The following is a 23,607-nucleotide window of genomic DNA, read 5'->3' as shown; positions in this document are numbered from 1 at the left end:
CCCTAGCTAGATCTCCCCTGTATGAATACGGTGTATTCACCAGGCTGTTTTGACTGTAGGTACAAGACAAACAGTAAAACATACCCTGCAGTTTATCTCGAAGCCACATCGTAGCAACGATATAGCGAGGGGGCACGTCGCTCCTGGCATCACTTCTCTGAAAAGCAAGTATGCGAATTATGAAGTCCTTATATATTAAATAAAATACATAATAGACATCGCATTTTCTCGCACTCATTTTATTATCTACAAAGCCTCTCAAAAATAATTTTAATGAAGCCTAATTATGATCACAATAATAATAATAATAATAATAATAATAATAATAATAATAATAATAATAATAATAATAATAATAATAATAATAATAATAAAATAATAATAATAATAATAATAATATAATAATAATAATAATAATAATAATAATAATACACTTCTGTGGTTTTACGTCCCAAACCACGATGCGGTTATCACAGACGCCGTGGTGGAGGGCTCAGCAAATTTCGACCACCTCGGGTTCCTTAAAGTGCCCCTAAATCTAAGCACACGGGCCTTGTTATTTTGGCTGCAATGCAATCAGGCACACGAAGCAGTCAGGTGCAAGATGACTAAGCGCCCTAGCAGTACTCACCATTATTTTCGAAAGCTCCGATAACTCGTATGTGAACATGAGACGGGAAATCACTAAAGCTTGTTCAACGTTGCACTGAAGAAACAAACGTAGGGACTCTAATTGTTAAAAATATGGTGCGCGGGAAAATGTCCTATTTTAACAAACACCGCGTGCGCCGTTCACCACACGTGTCGTCTCATGTGATTATACGCCCCGTAATAAGAATGTCATCATGACAGCTCACTGAAACAGTCACAGGATAAGCTACTAAACGTAAGTGCAGCCACAGGCATCCTGCATGTCTCAAGTTTAGCGGCCTCATCTACTCATAGATACACAAAATCGTAATTTCAGAAGATATGCTAGCAACAGTCGTATGCTTAGACTCGTCTGGACTTCGTCGGCTCTGATAGCTACTTAGTCATGGATAATTTAACTCACTGTATCTGACACCTCCTTATATAGCTGGCGGCAGAGCTTCTTTCAATCAATACTGCGGGGTGAGCGAAAACACGCTTTCAAAAAGCCAGAGTCATTCTGGGAACTAGCAAATGATTTTCTTATTAAGTGCCTCAGATGGGGCAGCGAACGTTTTACGAGTACTGCGCACTTACGAAACATTAGCCTTGGTCAAGATTTCTTTCGCTGACTTGACACCTTCGTCGAATTCATGCACCATCTCGCAGTCACTTTCCCTGAGGAATGTTGTGACGGGGCGGCTCTGAAACAAAAAACACCATGCATTATAGTTCCGCTAGTAAGAAGTTAAGCGCTCCATTAGCTAATTCTCACCTGCAGCAAAAAGAACTTTCCGTTTCTGAACGCCCACTCCATGTCTTGTGGTGTTGTGTACGTCTTCTCAATCTATGCATACAAATACACGAAAGAAATAAATACGCATTACATCTTCGATGCTCAGCGCCTTCTCAGCAGCAAACCCTACAGCGGCACTGCCTCATAATTGACGTACGCAATAAAGTTGGTTTGCAGGGTTTGCGAATTAACTTTCAACGCCAAAAGGTAATGTCATGACCGTCTGCGCTCATTGAGGAAACTTATATTGTAGGGCTCCCACTGAACACTGTTCGTTGCTCCTATCAAATATTTACGGTTCAAGAGTGTGGTAGGTAGCCTTGCCGCCTAATGACCTCGCCTGTCTCACTGTGCTGGTACGAAAAGCATTTTTTGGAATACGCCTCAGTTTAGAAATTCCCCCAGAACATCAGCAGCAGTTAAGCATGTGTGTTGCGCCACTGCTTAAATTGTGTACATTCGTTTAGATATTTAGTGGCGCACTGTTAGTAATCCTCCTCTTCTCCAACGCCATTTGATTTGGTCTTCGTTCTTTCGTGTCGGATTTTGCTTCTCTCAAATAGTTTACCAACCATTGAGTGTCATCTCGTAACAGCTCTTTACAGCACCTCCCTCCTCCCATGCCATAAGAGGGGGGGGAGGGGGTGTCTAATTTTGTGACCTCTAACATTTCAACAAGATGGCGAGTTGGGGCAGTTGGTAGACGTTGATGTTTAAAAAGGAGTTTGTACCTCGTCGAAAGACGCAGACAATGGAAGGGGACAAGACAGCGCTTAGAGGAAGTGGGAGTGGACACGACAGGTATGCGCTGTCCTGTGCACTTCCATTGTCCGTGTCTTCGTCGCGCTTCAAGCTAATTTTTAAACTTTATCATTTCCATACCTGAGAGCCTATAGTGGCCAATGTCTTGACGTGCTCTTCTGACATGCAGGCCTGGTGGGATTTTTCTGCACTGAGCGACACTGTAGCCACACCATCGTTTTCTGCATGGAAATAAAGCATTAATTGGCGCAAAATGCCAATCATAACAGTAACAAATATACATCAAGTTCTCTTGCTTTTTCTTCTCGTCAAATGAGGATTACACAATATTGTGTCTGGGCGAGAGACTACTGTCAGCACACATAGCAGCGTCTCGGATAGAAAGTTTCAATCCTAATTCTAAGTCTAAATTCTAATTCCACTAGGTTTGCCTCAAACAACAACTTTTTACTACCACATGCAGGCACTAACTACGGCAAACATACTACCATATTTGCAGCTATACAATATCGGAATTCAATAACACTGAGCACTAAACAATTGTCATTAGCAGCTTCAAAAAAATCCACAGCATATCCATGGGGTGAATGCTGATGAGTGGGGAGAAGCTCCGGAGGGCAGCATCGGTAAACCGTGAATACTCCGAGTAATTCGCCCAGTATATGATCAAGTAAACACGTGAGATATTCGCCTTTTCGGTCGGTTTCAGTATTGCGATAGAAGCAGCACGTGTTGCACCCAAGAAACTTCCGGTCACTTCAATTATCACTCTCTAACGCCGAAGCAGAAAGCGGATTTTTAACACGAAAGTGTTTTATGCCGGGGTCCACCAAGACTTCAGTGACGCATTTCCGTCACGGCAATGACGTCGAAAAAATATACATGATCAAATGGCAAAGAAAAAAAGGTACCGTCAACGGGCATCGAACCCACGACCGCTCGGTCCGCAACAATAGGTGCCGGGCACGCTATCCACTGCGCCACGGTCACAGACTCTGCAGGCTTTACAAACGCGCCTTTTATACCTACCATTCTCCCGGTTGGCTGAGTGGTGTTGACCTCTGGGAGTGGTAAGGTAAAGTTATTCGTCATTGCTGCGGTCTCTGGGACTAGCACCTGCAACGCGTTACGCGTCCGTCACGTTCGGCGCGTTTTCAATAGAAGTTGAATTTTGTCAATGCCTTAACACACCGCGAGGTGGCGACCTTTGCCCAAGCGTAGTAAAAGCTCATAGCATCACGCTAATACAAACCAAAAATAGCTCTGCGACGCGCGCCTGCCTCACCTGGCTGTAACACCGCATTCCATGCTCACGTGCTCGCTCCGAGAAAAAAATCACAGCATATCCACGGAGTGAATGATGATGAGTGAGCGAAGCTGCGGAGGTTCATCGGTAAACCGTGAATCTTCCGTGAATTCTGCCCAGTACATCATCACCGACGTGAGATCGGGCGCGTTTATACTAAAGGTTCGATGAGTTATGACGATGTAGCGCCTCAGAATGCGGCGCTCGTCAAAGAAGAAGTTGGCATTCGGCCACGCGTCGGGTGCAGCGCAATAATAAAAAATCAGGTCGAAAACTGAACGCTGTCAGGGCTGGATCTTTCTCGCGTTAGCTCCGACAGTTAATGGTGACCCGATAAAGAACACGCAGCCCCGATCATCCCGCATGGATCCCGCCGGCTCTGCCACCAATCCTACCGCTCCTGACGCCCAAGAAGACACCAGACCTAGCGGTGCTGCGGTCGCTGCGATCCAACATGTCAACCTGCCACCATTTTGGCCCAACAGCCCCAGCACATGGTTTCTGCAGGTCGAGGCGCACTTCCGTCTACGGCAAATCACCAGCCAACAGACCAGGTACTGGCATCTGGTGTCCTGCTTACCTCCGGACGTAGCCGACGACTTAGCTGATATTTTAGCGTCGCCGCACCCGAGCCATCCCTACGACACGTTGAAGGCAGCTATCATTTCCCACAAGTCTGAGTCCGAACACAGCAGACTCCAACAGCTCATCACGGCCACAGAGCTCGGTGACCGTCGCCCATCACAGCTCCTGCGACGCATGCGCCAGCTCCTTGGCGGCCCGTCTGCCCCTCAAGAGGAGAAGCTGTTGCGTGAGTTGTTCCTCCAGCGCTTACCGCAGATCATGGTCCCGGTCCTCGTGGCTGCAGGAGATGTCCCAGTAGACACACTCGCTGAAATGGCTGACCGAGTGGCGGACTACTCGCGGGCACATAGCCTCAACGCCGTTACCGCACCACCACCGGCCACCGCTGCAGACCCGGCGCTCGCGAGCATCGAGAACCGTTTGGACGCCCTTGTCAGGCGCCTCGATGGCTTTGTACCTGCGCATCATCGACCGTCATCCAGGTTCCAGATACAAAGTCGCTCGTCGACTCCCCCACGTTCTCCGGAACTTCGGTCAACCGACGCGCCGCGGGACGTCTCATCCTCAACCGTGTGCTGGTACCACCGCCGATTCGGTGCCTCTGCTCGCAAGTGCACTCGCCCGTGCTCCTGGTCGGGAAATGCGACGACCGGCCACTGACGGCGGCAAGTGGTACTGGTCGAAAGTCATGCCGCCAGGTCACTGGCGCTTGCTTCCTAGTCGACACAGGAGCCCAGGTTAGCGTCATACCGGCCTCGTGTGCAGATCGCCGTCGCAACGAACAGACCTTGCTCCTGTGATTCCTGCCGACCGACACCCCCAGTCTGTCTTCGTCAGCCAGGATCTGCATGACTGCAGTCACGTCTTCGTTCGGCGTGACCAAATACGGCCACCACTCACACCAGCTATAATAGCCCATTCCGCGTACTCCATCGTACACCTAAGACGTTCACGCTGGACATCAATGGCTGTGAAGACGTCGTGGCTGCCGATCGACTAAAACCTGCGTATATCGCCGCTCTCGCGTCCGCGAGGCTTCAATCTTCAGCCTGGATGCCCTCATCCAAGCATGTCCACTGGGCGACTCCTATGGCTCTCATTCTACGGGGGGGGGGGGGGGGGGGGAGCCCTGTAGCGCCTCAGAATGGAATGCGGCGCTCGTCAAAGAAGAAGTTGGCATTCGGCCACGCGTCGGGTGCAGCGCAATAATAAAAAATCAGTTCGAAAACTGAATGCTGTCAGGGCTGGATCTTTCTCGCGTTAGCTCCGACAACGACTTGCAGCTCACTTTAATTTGACATGTACGCTGTGAATTTTCATTGTTTAGAAAACCATTGCTTTAGAAAACATCTGGCGTCTTTCGTTAAGCAGCTGGCGTCTTTTCGTTTTGCTTTAGAAACATCTGGCGTTCTTTCGTTTTGCTTTTAGAAAACATCTGGCGTATTTCGTCGGTTTATTTCACCAATCAACGGCGTTTTGAACAAAATTTTTATTGTTTATTCACGCACAGGAAAAATCTCACCAGGCACTACCTTGGAGTTAAACAGTGGCTGCTCATGGGAATGAGACACAGAAGAAGTCGGCTTTTAGCAAACACTCACACTTCTACTTCTATTAACGTTTCCTACTGGAACATGCCAATGGCTGCTAATGGGGAATGAGAGACAGAAGAATTCGGCTTTTAGTTACCACGCACGCGGCGAATTTTTTATTGTTCAACAACGCACAGGAAAAATCTCCCACCGGCACCACCTTGGAGGTCAAGATCTGGTACTAGCGTTACGACTGGTTACGCACTACTACCAAGAGAGGACACTCCGCGAAATCTGGCCTCGGGAAGTACATCACGACTACGTAAAAAACTAGTGCTCTCATCAAACGCCAGAGGACGCAAGCGCGAAAAAAAAGTTGTCATCAATCCAACAGAATCGTTTTAACAAAATAATAATTATACGTCCAAATTTGGCATGTTTTTTATGCATAAAAACAATTTATTCAAGCCTTACGTGGTTATTTTTATCCAGCCGTACTGTCATAAACACCATCTATCAGCGACAAGCTCACGTCGGCTGCGTCGGTGTTTTCGTTTGTGAGACAACAGGTGAGGCACGTTTTCAAGCGAAGCTTGTAGAATGACATGTTGTTGGGCTAGTTGGGTCATTTATTCAGAAAAAGGTTACAACTTAGTGCATAAGACGCCATGTAAAAAATCACAGCATATCCACGGAGTGAATGATGATGAGTGGGCGAAGCTGCGGAGGTTCATCGGTAAACCGTGAATCTTCCGTGAATTCTGCCCAGTACATCATCACCGACGTGAGATCGGGCGCGTTTATACTAAAGGTTCGATGAGTTATGACGACTTGCAGCTCACTTTAATTTTACATGTACGCTGTGAATTTTCATTGTTTAGAAAACCATTGCTTTAGAAAACATCTGGCCTCTTTCGTTAAGCAGCTGGCGTCTTTTCGTTTTGCTTTAGAAACATCTGGCGTTCTTTCGTTTTGCTTTTACAAAACATCTGGCGTCTTTCGTTGGTTTATTTCATCAATCAACGGCGTTTTGAACAAAATTTTTATTGTTTAATCACGAACAGGAGAAATCTCACCAGGCACTACCTTGGAGGTAAACAATGGCTGCTAATGGAAATGAGAGACAGAAGAAGTCGGCTTTTAGCTAACACTTACACTTCTACTTCTACTAACGTTTCCTACTGGAACATGCCAATGGCTACTAATGGGGAATGAGAGACAGAAGAATTCGGCTTTTAGTTAACGCGCACGCTGCGAATTTTTTATTGTTCAACAACGCACAGGAAAAATCTCCCACCGGCACCACCTTGGAGGTCAAAGCGTAAGACTGGTTACGCACTACGACTACTACTACGACTACGAGGGACGAACGGGTGCCGCCTTAAGGAGCTTCGCCCCTAAAACATAGAAACACGCACACACACACACATGTCGCGCTTCGTGTGTGTGCGCGTTGTATACGTGGCGTCTTATTCGCGCAGTTGTAACCTTTTTTCTGAAGGTTGTTAGGATGGCGAGGTTCGCTAAAAAAAAAAGTTAGCGGCTCTATGCGGCACCTAGACATGAACATTGTGCAACGTATGCGTCAAGCCGAGGCGACGCGTGCTGCGTCTGCCACCGATGCGAGCGTCTGTGCGCTGAGCTCGGTGCGAAACATTGAGGAGCGTTCGCTGGGCCTCGCATGCTTCACGACGCGTTTCCCGAAGCCTCGGACCACCAATAAATCCTTGCTTTTCTGATATATTGTGTTGTGTGGTTTCTGTACGCTCTTTTTTTTCTGTGCATTATTTCGGTTAATCCCAGTCGTGACTCGCAACTTCATTGCTTTGTATATTTCACTTCTTCAACTTTGTGCGCTCTGTTTTTGCCACAGATCCTTACGGGCCAGTGTGTCATACATAACCAGCTTGTGGCAACTCTAGCGATGTGTGCATTGTTTGTGTTCTCTCTGTATTTGTAACAATATTTGTTACAATTGATTTGTAAGCCGAGATGCATTTGTTGTCTACCTTGCATTTCTGTGCTATGCCGTTCTCATTTTGTGATTTTTATATGCTCAGCCTCTACCTTGCCTTGGAATAAAAACATTGCGGATACTCTGTCTCTTTGATTGATATATAGATTGACCGCTTGTTCCAAAAGAAAACACGAGCGCGATGAATAAAGCCGTAGTGAATTATGATTACCTGCATCTTTTTCTAATATAACTTAATCAAAATAAAAAATTACGTCACGACCTCACTTCGCACGAGGCATTAAACTAGTTAAAATAGGAAATCGCTAAATCAAAACCACAGACAATAGCTTTGCCATTTGGGCGAAGAAAAGTGGTCTGAAATCATTAACTTTCGCCATAGCCAAATGTCGGTTACACAGAGTAACTCAAAATTCCCGCCAGGGAAACCGAAACAGGAAGCGCAGGCCACTTGCTCTCACCAACCACCAGGTGCCCTAGGGTCGATTAGGCCGCTGGTGTCTATGGGAGTGTCCACTCTTAACTTTTTTTTCTTTCTCTATGCTACTACGAGGGACGAACGGGTGCCGCCTTAAGGAGCTTCGCCCCCTAAAAAGCCGGGCTACCGAGGCGGCGCGACGCGCTTTGCGTTTCCCTCTAGTGCGGCCGTGGTGTTCAATCACATTTTAACATGCCGCGGGATGGCGACCAAGTTCTGCGTATAATATGCGACGCGGTGTCCTGCTTTTATTCTATCATGTTACTTCCCGACCAGACGGGTTTCCGTCAAAACCTCGACTTCAATATGCGACGCTCTTCTGGCTATCACACCTCATTCTCTGATTACGCTTTCACCGTTAACTACTACAGCTACCACAGGGGCTTGTTTAATCATTTAACATGGACGTTAGTCGTCGGGATGGAGATGTACCATCAATCATCAAAGTGGGTGCATACACGTTAAACGGTGCCAGACTTCAATATACATTGTGAAAACTCTCTTATATCAATGTACGGTAAGCATTCAGTTACTTCTGTAAGGGCACGCTTTACTTTCGTGTTATTCCGATTCCTATGACGGAGGGATCAACCATGTTTTTTTTATTGAGTGCCAGAATAAGGAAAGACTCTTTTTCCGCTTTCATGTAAAAGGAAGGCGCTTAAACTGAAGCCCTAACTCTTGTAATGCTGCGTGTGCAGCTTAGAAGAATATTTATTTAAAATATTTCGCCACACACAGGTAGAAAAGTGTTGAAAATGGGCGGGCTACTCGCTAAGGCTTTTGTTCCCCGCGAATACTACTAGGCAACGCCGGCGCACAAAACCGGAGGCCGTCCAGCAGCTGTGTTTGTAATAAGCGAAAGGTCTAAACCTCAAACTTTTATTGTACTGTTGGTTTACGTGGTCCCTTCGTTACAACGGTCCCCCTAGTGTACGTCGCCGCACTAAATCGAACGATTGCCTTCCACCAATGACACGCGTCATATGTGAATCTTCCGTGAATTCCGCCCAGTACATCATCAACGATGTGAGATCGGACGCGTTTACACTAAAGGGTCGATGAGAGTCATGGTGACTTGCAGCTCACTTTAATTTTGCATGTACGCTGTGCATTTTTATTGTTTAATCACGCACAGGAGAAATCTCACACAGGCACTACCTTGGAGGTCAAAATTCAGTGCCGTGGCGTGGTCGTGACGTCGACGAAGATAGCAGTCGGCGTTTGCACGATGAAACTGTTTATTTGGCCGAACTTGTGGCCGGAAAATGAGAACTAGAACTACAGCAATACACGCTGTACAATGATAGCGGCGAACAGGGCGTCGTCCGTCGATCAACTGACAAGCGGTGAAGCGCGTCGGCACTTAAACATGTGCCGTCGAATATTCCAGCGTTATCGCTGGCTGTCGTGCAAATTCTAGAATAAGCTCGAGTGTGCGCGTCTTGCGCGCAATCTTAAGAAAACGATCTACGATGATCGAGAAGGTTCTCGAACAATGAGGCGCGGTTCGCGCTGAGCGTTGCCGACAGTCTTTGTGGCCGAAAACCGAATATAGCAAAAGTGATAAAGAAACGCACGTGGCAATGCCCCCCTCTGAAAAAGCATCGTCCCGATGCTTAAAACAGAACACGGGTAGGGGGAATGTATTGCATTAGAACGTTTAACTGGGCAAGTTGGTGTGATTCCATCTCGAATGAATAAACCGCGCAAAAGAACGAGGACGAACAGAAGAAACAACAGACCACAGCGCTGACTCGCAACTAAAACTTTATTTCACAAGGAACAGAATAAATAGCATCTGGGAAAAGATATCAAACGACCATCACGTATGCACAAGGCCACAAAAGTAACAACAACAAAAAAAAAGTTTTAGTTGCGAGTCAGCGCTGTGGTCTGTTGTTTCTTCTGTTCGTCCTCGTTCTTTTGCGCGGTTTATTCATTCGAGATCGGTAGGGGGGGTGGCCGATACATGCAACAATAAATAACAAGAATAAAGCAAGATCAAGAAGGGAGCCGACGGATGGATACACGTTATAGATTTCAAAACAGGAGAAAGTGCCTCAGATCAGGCTGGCCGACGTTTCGATAGGGGACCTATCTTTGTCAAAGGCGCCTTGTCATCCCTGGCGTGTTAGTTTTATGGGGTTAGTGATGACGTCATGTCCAGCGGCGGCGTGTCTGTTGCTGTTGGTAATTGATGCCTGGAAAGAGAGAAACTCGAAAGCAGAGGAGTAAAGCCCTTGCCACATTTCAAGAGAGTTTGCAAACACGTTCGGGTCTGCCATGTCAGAGTTCAAGGTAGCTGCAAAGAAAGAAAAAAAAAAGAGAGGAAAAAAAAGGGGGGGGGGCGGGTACAACCAAGCGAGAGGACGAGTGCAGCCATCACAAAGAGCTGCAGAAGGTGGTGAGGACGGGAACTACAGGCGGGGAGAAAAAAAAAAAAAAAAGAGAGAGAAACCGGGCGGTTTACGTTTAAATGTCCGCCAAGGAGCTGCAGAAGGTGGTTGGGAAGGCAGCTACAGACGACAAAAAGGTACTCGGGCGGCGTACGTTTAAAATGCCGCCTGCCTACTTTAAGTGATATTGAAAGGGTTGCCTGAAAAGCAAGCTCCTGCTTAATGGGTGAAGTAATTGGCTGGCATACGCATCCAGTGTCGTCGGTGGCTTCCAAAAATTGGGCGCCCGTCAACTAAGAGGGAAAAAAAAAATTGAAAGGAACGAGGGGTGGCCGGGGGGGAACAATCGGAATAATCGGAATGAGTGGGCAAGGCGGCAGCAGCGACAGCACAATGCTCACGCGGTGCTTCTTTGTTGTGCAGTTTCTGGCCAGCCTTGTGGATTCCCCGGCACACTGCCTGGACGGCGCGGCGGTTCGGAATGCGGCAACTAGCGCAAACCAACACGTCGATCGCCGCAGATGCATGCAGTCTGCCCTTCCTGTCTTGCTGCCGAAAGATCGACTTGGTTCAACTATTGCGCCTGCGCTGTCCCCAAGTGTGTACGCTGACTATCAGCTGGGTCAACAAACCTTTGTCAAGCCCAACTTCGTGACGTCATCAGCATCGGATATAAAAGGCTCCCAGCCACAACGCAGCTTCAGTGGGCAAGGCGGCAGCAGCGACAGCACAATGCTCACGCGGTGCTTCTTTGTTGTGCAGTTTCTGGCCAGCCTTGTGGATTCCCCGGCACACTGCCTGGACGGCGCGGCGGTTCGGAATGCGGCAACTAGCGCAAACCAACACGTCGATCGCCGCAGATGCATGCAGTCTGCCCTTCCTGTCTTGCTGCCGAAAGATCGACTTGGTTCAACTATTGCGCCTGCGCTGTCCCCAAGTGTGTACGCTGACTATCAGCTGGGTCAACAAACCTTTGTCAAGCCCAACTTCGTGACGTCATCAGCATCGGATATAAAAGGCTCCCAGCCACAACGCAGCTTCAGTGGGCAAGGCGGCAGCAGCGACAGCACAATGCTCACGCGGTGCTTCTTTGTTGTGCAGGTATGTTATTTGGACAACGCACATTGTATCCGTTCAAATAATCGTTTCTTGCTGCTGCTCGGTTGCCCACAAACCGTTGTATCTCTATATGTTTCCATTTATGCTCAGCTTATGTACTGCGTGAGTTGTCTGTGCCTGAGTGGTGACGTTGAGTTAAACCCTGGGCCAAGGGGTATAAAGGGTACTTCTAGTAATTCCGGCACTGGCTCCGGAGTAACTATGTTACCGAGCGGGGATGTGCACGACGTGGCATCCATCGATAGTGAACCTTCTGTTTCTGCCATGTTTTCCAGCCTGCTAGCTGGACAAAATAAAATAGCACAGGATATTGCTGAGCTTCGTTCTTCAGTCAATTCGCGCTTTGAGGCTGTTGAGTCGCGACTTAACGCTCTAGAGTCGTCTAGTACCGTGTCTAACGCACCTAAAACAATAGTAGACGATTTAAAAAGCTCAGTTTGTTCTCTTAATAAGAAGGTGATTACGCTCATGGCTCAGAACGATGACCTAGAAAATAGACTCCGCCGTAATAACTTGATTCTTCATGGTATTCCTGAATCTCCAGATGATGATAACAGGGCAGTGACCAACGTTGTTTCAAAATTTCTTACGGAAACGCTGAGCATGGATTGCCCACAAATCGAAAGGTGCCATAGGTTAGGTAGACGTCACACAGGTCGCACCCGCCCTATCATTTTCAGACTGCTGGATTTTCGTGAAAAAATTCATATTCTTAAAAACGCATCTAAGCTAAAGGGCTCCGATCAACGCATATCTGAAGACTATTCTAACAACGTTCGTTTTATCAGAAGAAAGCTATGGGAGGCAACCAGAACCCATTGCAACAGCGGCTCTTCCGTGCGCATTGTTTACGATCACGTGTTCATTGATAACATACGCTACAACTGGGACGTGCAGTCTAACACAATTTTTCAGTCTCGTAATCACGATACTGTAGCGGTGGCATCTCCTTCGGCCACTACTCCTACTTCTTGTTGACGCTCCCGTGATTTCCCCGATAATCTTCGTATTTTAAATATTAATGCAAGAAGTTTAGTGAACAAGTTTCCTGACTTTTTGTCACTAACTTTGTCCTACTCCCCTCATGTCATCGGTGTCACGGAAACGTGGTTTCATAACGAAATTTGTGATGCCGAGATTTCGCTGCCGGGCTTCAATGTCATAAGAAGTGATCGGATCGATGGTAGAGGCGGTGGCGTTGCTTTATATTTACATTCTGACTTAAAGTTTTCTGTGCTTGATGCTCCGTCTCAAACCGAATCGGTTTGGTGTAAAGTTTATTTTGAAACATTGACTTTTGTTGTTGGTGTCTTTTACCGTCCACCTAACCTGATTGCGGACTCTTTGGTTTCCTTGAGTGCATTCGTCCAAGAAATAGTTCCTCATTCGCCAAATCTAATATGTATGGGCGATTTTAATGTCCCCGATATAAACTGGACATCGTTATCTCCGCTAGGTCATGCTTCCCAACTGTACAGAGAAACGATGAACTTTTCACTAACTTCCGGCCTAAAGCAAATAGTCAGCGACGCCACAAGAGGCACGGCGATTTTAGATCTTGTCTTCTTCAGCCCTAGAGTCTGCGATTATGGTTATGCGTGCACTGTTGTGGATGGCATATCGGATCATAAAGCTGTTTTTGCATCTATTTCTTGTCCGGTACCGAAAGCCCGATACATTTATTCTACTTTCCGCAATATGAGCCACGCTGATGATATTGGTATTATTGATGCACTTAGCACATCTTTCGCCCAGTTTGAAGCAATTAGTATTTTTGATGATGTTGATACTTTAACAAATTTTTTCAGTGACCTTGTTTCAAAGTGCATCATGCGTTTTGTACCGTTAAAAACAAAAAAGACGAATCCAGAGCTGCCTTGGATTACACGGGAAATTTTGCACCTGTCGCGACGACTTGGGCGTTTGCGGCGTGCTAAACGAGCTGGTGATGCTGTTCTTGCCGCACAATTCATTGCTCTAAAGGAGGGACTTCGAAGCAAAACTAATGCTGCTCGTGAATTTTACTTTCGAGTTACACTTCCCGGTTTGCTTAGAAATAATCCACGTAATTTTGGAAGTCTGTCCTGCCAATGGATTCTACCACTGATACATTTGAAATAAATGACGCAGTTACGGGTGATACTGCTCTTATTGCAAATGCATTTAATGATTACTTTCAATCTGTTTTTACACTCGATAACTCCGTTGTTCCTCCTTTCATAGGGCATACTCCTAGTTCTATTGACGATATTGTTGTTTCAAACCAGGGTGTGCTGAATCTCATTTTAAAACTCGATCCGAAGAAGAAAGGTAGTCCTGATAACATAGACAATGAATTCCTCCTTAGGTACTCCTTATGGACTAGTCGGTATTTAACTATTATCTTTCAGAAATCTCTCTCGACGTCTGTTGTCCCTACAGCATGGAAATCGGCTAAAATTCTTCCGTTATTCAAATCCGGAAAAAAGCAGTCCTTATTGAACTACAGACCCATCTCTATCACATCCCATTCTTGTAAAATACTCGAACACATAATCTTCAAGCAAATCATAACATTTTTAGATTGCAATAATGTTTTATCTGATGCCCAGCATGGTTTTCGCCGCGGGTTTAGTACCATAACCCAGCTCAGTGAATTCACCCATGATATCCTCCAGGCCCTTGATGCTGGTGATCAAATTGACGCAATATTCATAGACTTTTCCAAAGCTTTCGACACTGTTTCACATTACAAACTGCTAAAAAAGCTCACTGTTATTCTTAAAAACGAAGCATTAGTAAACTGGATTTCTTCTTTCCTATCCAATAGGTCTCAGTACGTACTCTTCAAGTCTTCTCATTCCTCCACTTGTACTGTAACGTCTGGCGTCCCACAAGGTTCAATATTAGGCCCACTCCTATTTCTGATTTTCATTAACGATCTGCCAAGTAATATTCCTGTTAAAATCCGCATGTATGCTGATGACTGCGTTTGTATGATACGAATAAAACTGCTCATGATCAGATCATCCTTAACGATTCATTTGCATCATTTCAATCATGGTGTGACACTTGGCAAATGCAAATCAACTTTCGAAAAACTGTATCCATGTCATTTACCAAGCGTTCTTCCCCCCCTCCATTTACCTATTCCTTTAATGGTTGCCCTCTCGGAAATGTTTCGCAATACAAATATCTAGGTCTCCTTTTCACTCAGGATTTATCTTGGTCTCATCACATCGAACTCATGTGCAACCGTGCGCTTAGAAAGTTAGGCTACCTGCAACGCACATTACGTTCAGCACCTCTCAGCATAAGACTTCTCACTTATAAAACACTGGTTCGTCCGATATTGGAATATGGCTCTGTTGTGTGGAACCCACACAAGATGTCGGATATCAACAAAATAGAATCTGTTCAGAAGAAAGCAGTACGCTTCATTTATCGTCGCTTTGACAGGTATTTTTCACCTAGTTCCCATCTTCCTATCTTACAGCTTACCAGTCTCTCTTCCCGTCGTCACGTTAAATGTTTGAAGTTTCTTTATACCTTAATTAATTCTCCACGGTTTCCCCTACTCAGCAAATACATCGCACCTGCTAGACCTACAACCACCCGAAATTACCATGAGTTGAACATGACTACTTTTATCCATCGTACGGTGGCTTTTAAATATAGTTTTTTTGTTCATTCTATTGAATTGTGGAATGCGCTGCCCGGTTACGTTCGATCTTTATCACTCGATGACTTCTTATTGTATATTACTAACCATTGATGTTCAGCGCACTTGTTATGCTCTGCTATGTATATATGTATGTATTATGCTCTTCTATGTATGTATGCATTTGCCCACTCCTGCGATAGCCCTGCGGGGCTGCAGTATGTTGAAATAAAAAAAAAACAAAATAAATAAAAATAAGACTCGTAGAACTTCCTGAGAAAGCGAGGGCTGTGACAATGCTGGCCAGAAGCGGCCTTTGGAGCGCGGAAAGGGGGAAGGAAACCGTGGCTCGGATTCACTAGAAAATGAAAATATCTTAAGAGAATAATATCTACACGTATGTGCACATTTTTACATGCAAGGTTAAGAGATATTAAAAAAGAATATTGATAGTGTATTATGGGAGCTGGTCGGGATTTTATTTTGCGAATAGGTTAAGGTTTTTGAAAGCTGAGCGTACTTCATGTCTCTTAATATTATAGGAATCATGCTATGGCTTTTAACGATTCCAAATTACCACGAGCTAGATTTATTCCTGATGGGTGTAGGGATTGAAATTTGTGTATCAAATACGATTCCATGTATTTCCTCTCACGTGGTGACCGGAAGTTTGTTTGTAGAATGTAAAGTTTGGCTTGATCGAAATTGTGGTCTTGTTGATTGAAGTGGCTGGCTACTGCTTTTGGTAAGTTGTGCTTTGTGTCTGCGCGGTGGCCGTTCAGTCTTACATGAATTGGTTGTCCAGTTTCGCCTATGTACTGTTTTTTACAGGTGGCACACTCAATGCAGTAGATCAGGTTGTTTGAGGTGCACGTGAAGTTCGATGTTACCTTGTGAAGGTAATCGGATGCTGTGCTTTTTACGTTGGTGGCTGGCTGTATATGTTTGCACGTAGAACATCTTGGACGCCCACAGGGTCCAGACGTTGGTGTAGTTTTTGTTGCGAGTTTTGCATGTACGAGCATATCTTTAAAATTGGCGTTGCGTCTGTAGGCAACCTTAGGCGGTTCGGGGAAGATTTTTTTAAGTTTCTGGTTGGTTGTTAGAATCAGATAGTATTTTGCGAGGATGTTGTTTATGTTCGGAAGTGCGTTGGAAAATTTTGTAGTGAGAAGAGGCGTTGTTGTTGTTGTGGTTTTAGGGCGTGGTTTGAGTGTCTCAGTGCGATCTAGTTTTAGTGCGTCCGTGTAAGCCTTATGAAGGAACGCGTTTGGATGGCTTCTGTTTGCTAGTGTTTCTTTTAGGGTAGTAAGTCTGTTTACGTAATCCTGATCCTCTACGCATATGCGACGTAACCTTGTTGCTTGGCTCCTGAAAATGCCCTGTTTACAATGTTTTGGGTGATGGCTAGTATAATCTAGGTATTGTTGCTTGTCAAATGGTTTCTTATACAGCGTAGTCTTTAATATACCATTCTCAAGATATATGGTTGTGTCAAGAAAGTTGATGCTCTCAGCTGAGGTCTCGGACGTGAACTTTATCGTTGGATGAAAGGAGTTTAGGAATGATGTAAATTTAGCTAGATTGTCCCTGCCGTGACCCCATATTATAAGTATGTCATCAATGTACCGAAGTTATGTGTGGGGTTTGTCTGCGCAGCGAGCCAGGAAGTCTGTTTCCAGAATTCCCATGAATATGTTTGCATAAGTGGGTGCGAATGGGGTGCCCATGCTTGTTCCTTGTATTTGAAGGTAGTAATTTTCTTCAAATTCAAAATAGTTGTATGATAGTACTAGTTCGAGTAATGATAAATATACTTCAGTAGAATGCTGTACATTATGTTGATTTAAAGTTTGCTTTATTGAGGTTAGGCCCTCTGGGATCGGGATATTCGTGTATAAAGCGGTAACGTCTAGTGTGACGAGGATGGCGTTTTGTGGGAGTGTGCCTTTGCTATTAATCTCTTCTATTATTCGCAGTAGGTGTGGGGTGTCCTGTACAAATGACGGGAATGTCTTCGGAATGTCCCCGAGAAAGTGGTTAAGGAATTCGGAGAGGCTCTCGGTTGGGGTGTTGTTATTTGATACTATTGGGCGCCCTGGAATATTGGCAGTGTATAATTCGGTGGATGGTACTTTGTGAATTTTGGGGAGGAGGTAAAACCGCCCTGCTGCTTTGTTGTTTGGTTTCAGAAACTTGAATTCTGATGGAGTTATTAATTCATCAGCAAGGAGGGATCTAAGTGTGTTAGTGATTGTGAGTGTGTATTGTTCTGTTGGATCGCTGTCTAGTTTGCGGTAGTGTTCTGGGTTATTGAGTTGTCTGTAAGCCTCGTGCTTGTACTTCTGTGTTGGCCAAATGACTATGCTTCCTCCCTTATCGGCTTCCTTGATGATAATGTCTTCGCGCGACTTGAGGTTAGAGATGGTGCGACTCTCCGAATAAGTCATGTTCCTAGGCTTTTTAGATGATTTCGATTGATTAATGATTTCTGTAGTGATAGCTTTAAGATATAAGTCGAGTTCAATTGCCTGTTCTGGTTCGGGAGTCCAAGTAGACTGAGCCCTGAGCGTTGTAGTACCTGTTTTCTGCTCCATCGTTATCTGCAAAAAAGTGTCTAATGCGCATTCTTCGTGAAAATTCTGTGAGGTCTCTGTGGAGTTCGAATTCATCTATTGTGTTGTTGGTTGGACAAAAGTTTAGGCCCTTGCTAAGGACCCTTGTTTCCTCTAGGCTTAATGTACTTGAAATGTCTACAACATTGGACTGCTCTATTTGTGTGATGTTAGCTGTGCTTGGTATTTCTCTGTTTGTACTGTCAGTTGTTAGCGGGACTAGGGTGGTTGTTCGGGAGGGTGTTCCTTGATTGGAAATCATTTTCTTATTCTGCTTTTGCCTCAATTTTTTATTCTGTTTTTCTTTATATTGTTCTAGGTCCCTTTTTTCTTCGGTTGTTAGAATTATGTTCTCGAGTTTTGGGAAAATTCTTCAATTTGCTCCATGCAGTGGCTCTTGAGTATATTTAAGAGAGAAAATGAAGCGTTGTCTAGTGCTGCTTGCCAGTTATCTTGATATTGGGTGGAGAGAGTACCTAACGCGGGTGTCGCTTTCAGTTTTAGTCTTTTGGGAATTGTGTTGTTCTTTATGCAGTGCTTGTACGTGTTGAGGTGGCAGGTGTAGTTGGTGAGTTTTTGGGTCAGTTTTCTAGCTTGTAAAAATTCAATGCGGCGTGTATGGGGAGTAGTGATTTCAAGGGTTTGTCACTTATTTGTCTTAGTGCGGGTGGATCTGCGTGTGTCCGCGCGTTCCGGTTTGGGAGCTGTTTGAACACACTTAGATCCCTCCTTGCTGATGAATTAATAACTCCATCAGAATTCAAGTTTCTGAAACCAAACAACAAAGCAGCAGGGCGGTTTTACCTCCTCCCCAAAATTCACAAAGTACCATCCACCGAATTATACACTGCCAATATTCCAGGGCGCCCAATAGTATCAAATAACAACACCCCAACCGAGACCCTCTCCGAATTCCTTAACCACTTTCTCGGGGACATTCCGAAGACATTCCCGTCATTTGTACAGGACACCTCACACCTACTGCGAATAATAGAAGAGATTAATAGCAAAGGCACACTCCCACAAAACGCCATCCTCGTCACACTAGACGTTACCGCTTTATACACGAATATCCCGATCCCAGAGGGCCTAACCTCAATAAAGCAAACTTTAAATCAACATAATGTACAGCATTCTACTGAAGTATATTTATCATTACTCGAACTAGTACTATCACACAACTATTTTGAATTTGAAGAAAATTACTACCTTCAAATACAAGGAACAAGCATGGGCACCCCATTCGCACCCACTTATGCAAACATATTCCTGGGAATTCTGGAAACAGACTTCCTGGCTCGCTGCGCAGACAAACCCCACACATACCTTCGGTACATTGATGACATACTTATAATATGGGGTCACGGCAGGGACAATCTAGCTAAATTTACATCATTCCTAAACTCCTTTCATCCAACGATAAAGTTCACGTCCGAGACCTCAGCTGAGAGCATCAACTTTCTTGACACAACCATATATCTTGAGAATGGTATATTAAAGACTACGCTGTATAAGAAACCATTTGACAAGCAACAATACCTAGATTATACTAGCCATCACCCAAAACATTGTAAACAGGGCATTTTCAGGAGCCAAGCAACAAGGTTACGTCGCATATGCGTAGAGGATCAGGATTACGTAAACAGACTTACTACCCTAAAAGAAACACTAGCAAACAGAAGCCATCCAAACGCGTTCCTTCATAAGGCTTACACGGACGCACTAAAACTAGATCGCACTGAGACACTCAAACCACGCCCTAAAACCACAACAACAACAACGCCTCTTCTCACTACAAAATTTTCCAACGCACTTCCGAACATAAACAACATCCTCGCAAAATACTATCCGATTCTAACAACCAACCAGAAACTTAAAAAATCTTCCCCGAACCGCCTAAGGTTGCCTACAGACGCAACGCCAATTTTAAAGATATGCTCGTACATGCAAAACTCGCAACAAAAACTACACCAACGTCTGGACCCTGTGGGCGTCCAAGATGTTCTACGTGCAAACATATACAGCCAGCCACCAACGTAAAAAGCACAGCATCCGATTACCTTCACAAGGTAACATCGAACTTCACGTGCACCTCAAACAACCTGATCTACTGCATTGAGTGTGCCACCTGTAAAAAACAGTACATAGGCGAAACTGGACAACCAATTCATGTAAGACTGAACGGCCACCGCGCAGACACAAAGCACAACTTACCAAAAGCAGTAGCCAGCCACTTCAATCAACAAGACCACAATTTCGATCAAGCCAAACTTTACATTCTACAAACAAACTTCCGGTCACCACGTGAGAGGAAATACATGGAATCGTATTTGATACACAAATTTCAATCCCTACACCCATCAGGAATAAATCTAGCTCGTGGTAATTTGGAATCGTTAAAAGCCATAGCATGATTCCTATAATATTAAGAGACATGAAGTACGCTCAGCTTTCAAAAACCTTAACCTATGCGCAAAATAAAATCCCGACCAGCTCCCATAATACACTATCAATATTCTTTTTTAATATCTCTTAACCTTGCATGTAAAAATGTGCACACACGTGTAGATATTATTCTCTTAAGATATTTTCATTTTCTAGTGAATCCGAGCCACGGTTTCCTTCCCCCTTTCCGCGCTCCAAAGGCCGCTTCTGGCCAGCATTGTCACAGCTCTCGCTTTCTCAGGAAGTTCTACGAGTCTTATTCCGATTGTTCCCCCCCGGCCGCCCCTCGTTCCTTTCAATTTTTTTTCCCCCTCTTAGTTGACGGGCGCCCAATTTTTGGAAGCCGCCGACGACACTGGATGCATATGCCAGCCAATTACTTCACCCTCTTAGTTGACGGGCGCCCAATTTTTGGAAGCCACCGACGACACTGGATGCATATGCCAGCCAATTACTTCACCCATTAAGCAGGAGCTTGCTTTTCAGGCAACCCTTTCAATATCACTTAAAGTAGGCAGGCGGCATTTTAAACGTACGCCGCCCGAGTACGTTTTTGTCGTCTGTAGCTGCCTTCCCCACCACCTTCTGCAGCTCCTTGGCGGACATTTAAACGTAAACCGCCCGGTTTCTATTTTTTTTTTTTCTTCCCGCCTGTAGTTCCCGTCCTCACCACCTTCTGCAGCTCTTTGTGATGGCTGCACTCGTCCTCTCGCTTGGTTGTACCCGCCCCCCCCCCCTTTTTTTTTCCTCTCTTTTTTTTTCTTTCTTTGCAGCTACCTTGAACTCTGACATGGCAGACCCGAACGTGTTTGCAAACTCTCTTGAAATGTGGCAAGGGCTTTACTCCTCTGCTTTCGAGTTTCTCTCTTTCCAGGCATCAATTACCAACAGCTACAGACACGCCGCCGCTGGACATGACGTCATCACTAACCCCATAAAACTAACACGCCAGGGATGACAAGGCGCCTTTGACAAAGATAGGTCCCCTATTGAAACGTCGGCCAGCCTGATCTGAGGCACTTTCTCCTGTTTTGAAATCTATAAAGAATAAAGCAAGAAAGTTCAATAAACAATAAGCAAAAGTACAGTCCGTAGATTCACTAACGCGCGTAATATGGCTTCAGGCGCACGACATGGACTTCAGGTCGCGCACGGCGACGCTGAGAGTTCGTTATGCCGTCAGGGACAACCTCGTAGTCGAGTGCGCCGAGGCGTCGAAGTACCCTGTACGGTCCGAAGTATCTTCGAAGAAGCTTCTCACTAAGTCCCCGTCGGCGTATTGGCGTCCATACCCATACACGGTTACCGGGTTGGTATTCCATGTGGCGTCGTCGAAGGTTGTAGCGGCGGCTCTCAGTCGTCTGCTGGTTCTTGATCCGTAGGCGGGCGAGCTGTCGTGCTTCTTCGGCGCGCTGTAGGTAGGTGGTCACGTCGATGTTTTCCTCGTCGGTCACGTTTGGTAACATGGCGTCGAGCGTCGTTTCCGGGCTCTGTCCGTAGACCAACTTGTATGGCGTCATCTGTGCCGTTTCTTGTACGGCCGTGTTGTACGCGAAGCTCACGTAAGGAAGGATGGCGTCCCATGTCTTGTGTTCGACGTCGACGTACATGGCCAGCATGTCGGCGATGGTCTTATTTAGACGCTCGGTGAGGCCATTGGTCTGCGGGTGGTAGGCGGTGGTGCGGTGGTGGTTCGTCTCGCTGTATTTGAAGATCGCCTGAGTTAGGTTCGCAGTAAAGGCGGTACCTCTGTCTGTTATGAGGACCTCTGGGGCGCCATGACGCAAGACGATGTGCTCCACGAAGAACTTGGCTACCTCGGCGGCACTGCCTTTGGGCAAGGCCTTTGTCTCGGCGTAGCGGGTGAGGTAGTCAGTTGCCACGACGATCCACTTGTTTCCGGTATTGGACGTCGGGAATAGCCCCAGTAAGTCCATTCCGATTTGCTGGAACGGTCGTCGAGGTGGCTCGCTAGGCTGCAGAAGTCCGGTTGGCCTAGTGGGCGGTGTCTTGCGTCGCTGGCAGTCTCGGCAGGTCTTTAAGTAACGGGTGACGTCGGCGGAAAGGCGCGGCCAGTAGTACTTCTCCTGTATTCTTGCTAGCGTGCGAGAAACACCCACGTGTCCAGACGTCGGGTCGTCGTGGAGAGCCTGGAGGACCTCCGGCCGCAACGTCGAGGGTACCACGAGAAGGCAATCGGCTCGAAGCGGTGAGAAGTTCTTCTTTAGGAGAACACCATTGCGCAAGAAAAACGACGTCAGTCCCCGCGTGAATACCTTCGGAACAACGGTGGTCCTGCCCTCGAGATAATCCACAAGGCCCTTCAGTTCCAGGTCGCCTCGCTGTCGTTCGGCGAAGTCGTCGGCACTTATGGCTCCCAAGAAGCTGTCATCATCCGGGTCGTCGGGCGGTGGTGGGTCGACAGGGGCACGAGACAGGCAGTCGGCGTCGGAGTGTTTCCTTCCGGACTTGTACACTACGGTAATGTCAAACTCTTGAAGTCTTAGGCTCCACCGTGCGAGGCGACCTGAAGGGTCCTTCAAGTTAGCTAGCCAACACAAGGCGTGATGGTCGCTCACAACCTTGAAGGGCCTGCCGTAGAGGTAGGGGCGAAACTTTGACGTAGCCCAGATGATGGCAAGGCACTCCTTTTCTGTTGTGGAATAGTTGGCCTCTGCCTTAGACAGCGACCGGCTAGCATAACTGATAACCCTTTCCAATCCACTTGTCCGCTGCACAAGGACGGCGCCGAGTCCTACGCTGCTTGCATCGGTGTGAATCTCCGTATAGGCGTATTTGTCGAAATGCGCAAGTATCGGAGGTGTCTGCAGGCGTCGTTTGAGTTCATGAAATGCTTCAACTTGCGCTGTTTACCACCTGAATTCGACGTCGGTCTTTGTGAGCTGCGTTAGTGGCTCGGCTATCCGTGAAAAGTCTTTGACAAAGCGTCTGTAATAGGCGCACAAGCCGAGAAATCGGCGCACGGCCTTCTTGTCGGTGGGTGGCGGGAAAGCGGCGATGGCAGCTGTCTTCTGCGGGTCTGGGAGCACTCCAGTCTTGCTGATCACGTGACCCAAAAACAAGAGCTCCTGGTACGCGAAGCGGCACTTTTCTGGCTTCAGAGTGAGCCCGCAGTTCTTGATTGCTTGAAGTACGGATTGAAGTCTCTGGAGGTGTTCGTCGAAGTTCGAGGAAAACACAACGACGTCGTCCAAGTAAACAAGGCAAGCCTGCCACTTCAAGCCAGCTAATACAGTATCCATGACTCGTTGCAAAGTCGCAGGTGCCGAGCAAAGACCAAAGGGCATGACCTTGAACTCGAACA

The 23,607-nt window shown here is 46.3% G+C and overlaps 2 protein-coding genes across 2 annotated transcripts in view; both read right to left on the bottom strand.

The window, feature by feature from the left end:
• Positions 1 to 23,607, bottom strand: part of LOC119386793 (prodigiosin synthesizing transferase PigC) — a 283,713-nt gene that overhangs the window by 208,102 nt on the left and 52,004 nt on the right. The gene's annotated exons all lie outside the window — the stretch shown is intronic.
• LOC119386794 (putative phosphoenolpyruvate synthase) overlaps positions 1 to 23,607 on the bottom strand; it is a 109,608-nt gene that overhangs the window by 51,655 nt on the left and 34,346 nt on the right. Inside the window, exons 15-18 of the mRNA XM_037654066.2 lie at positions 2,309 to 2,409; positions 1,406 to 1,477; positions 1,228 to 1,334; positions 85 to 157 (exon numbers count right to left, since the gene is read on the bottom strand). Of these exons, the coding sequence (XP_037509994.2) occupies positions 85 to 157; positions 1,228 to 1,334; positions 1,406 to 1,477; positions 2,309 to 2,409 (353 nt within the window). The remainder of the gene's footprint in view (positions 1 to 84; positions 158 to 1,227; positions 1,335 to 1,405; positions 1,478 to 2,308; positions 2,410 to 23,607) is intronic.

The sequence above is a fragment of the Rhipicephalus sanguineus genome, chromosome 3, assembly GCF_013339695.2.
Source record: "Rhipicephalus sanguineus isolate Rsan-2018 chromosome 3, BIME_Rsan_1.4, whole genome shotgun sequence".
In the NCBI taxonomy this organism is placed as follows: Eukaryota; Metazoa; Arthropoda; class Arachnida; order Ixodida; family Ixodidae; genus Rhipicephalus; species Rhipicephalus sanguineus.
This window is presented reverse-complemented; position numbering and strand designations above follow the sequence as displayed.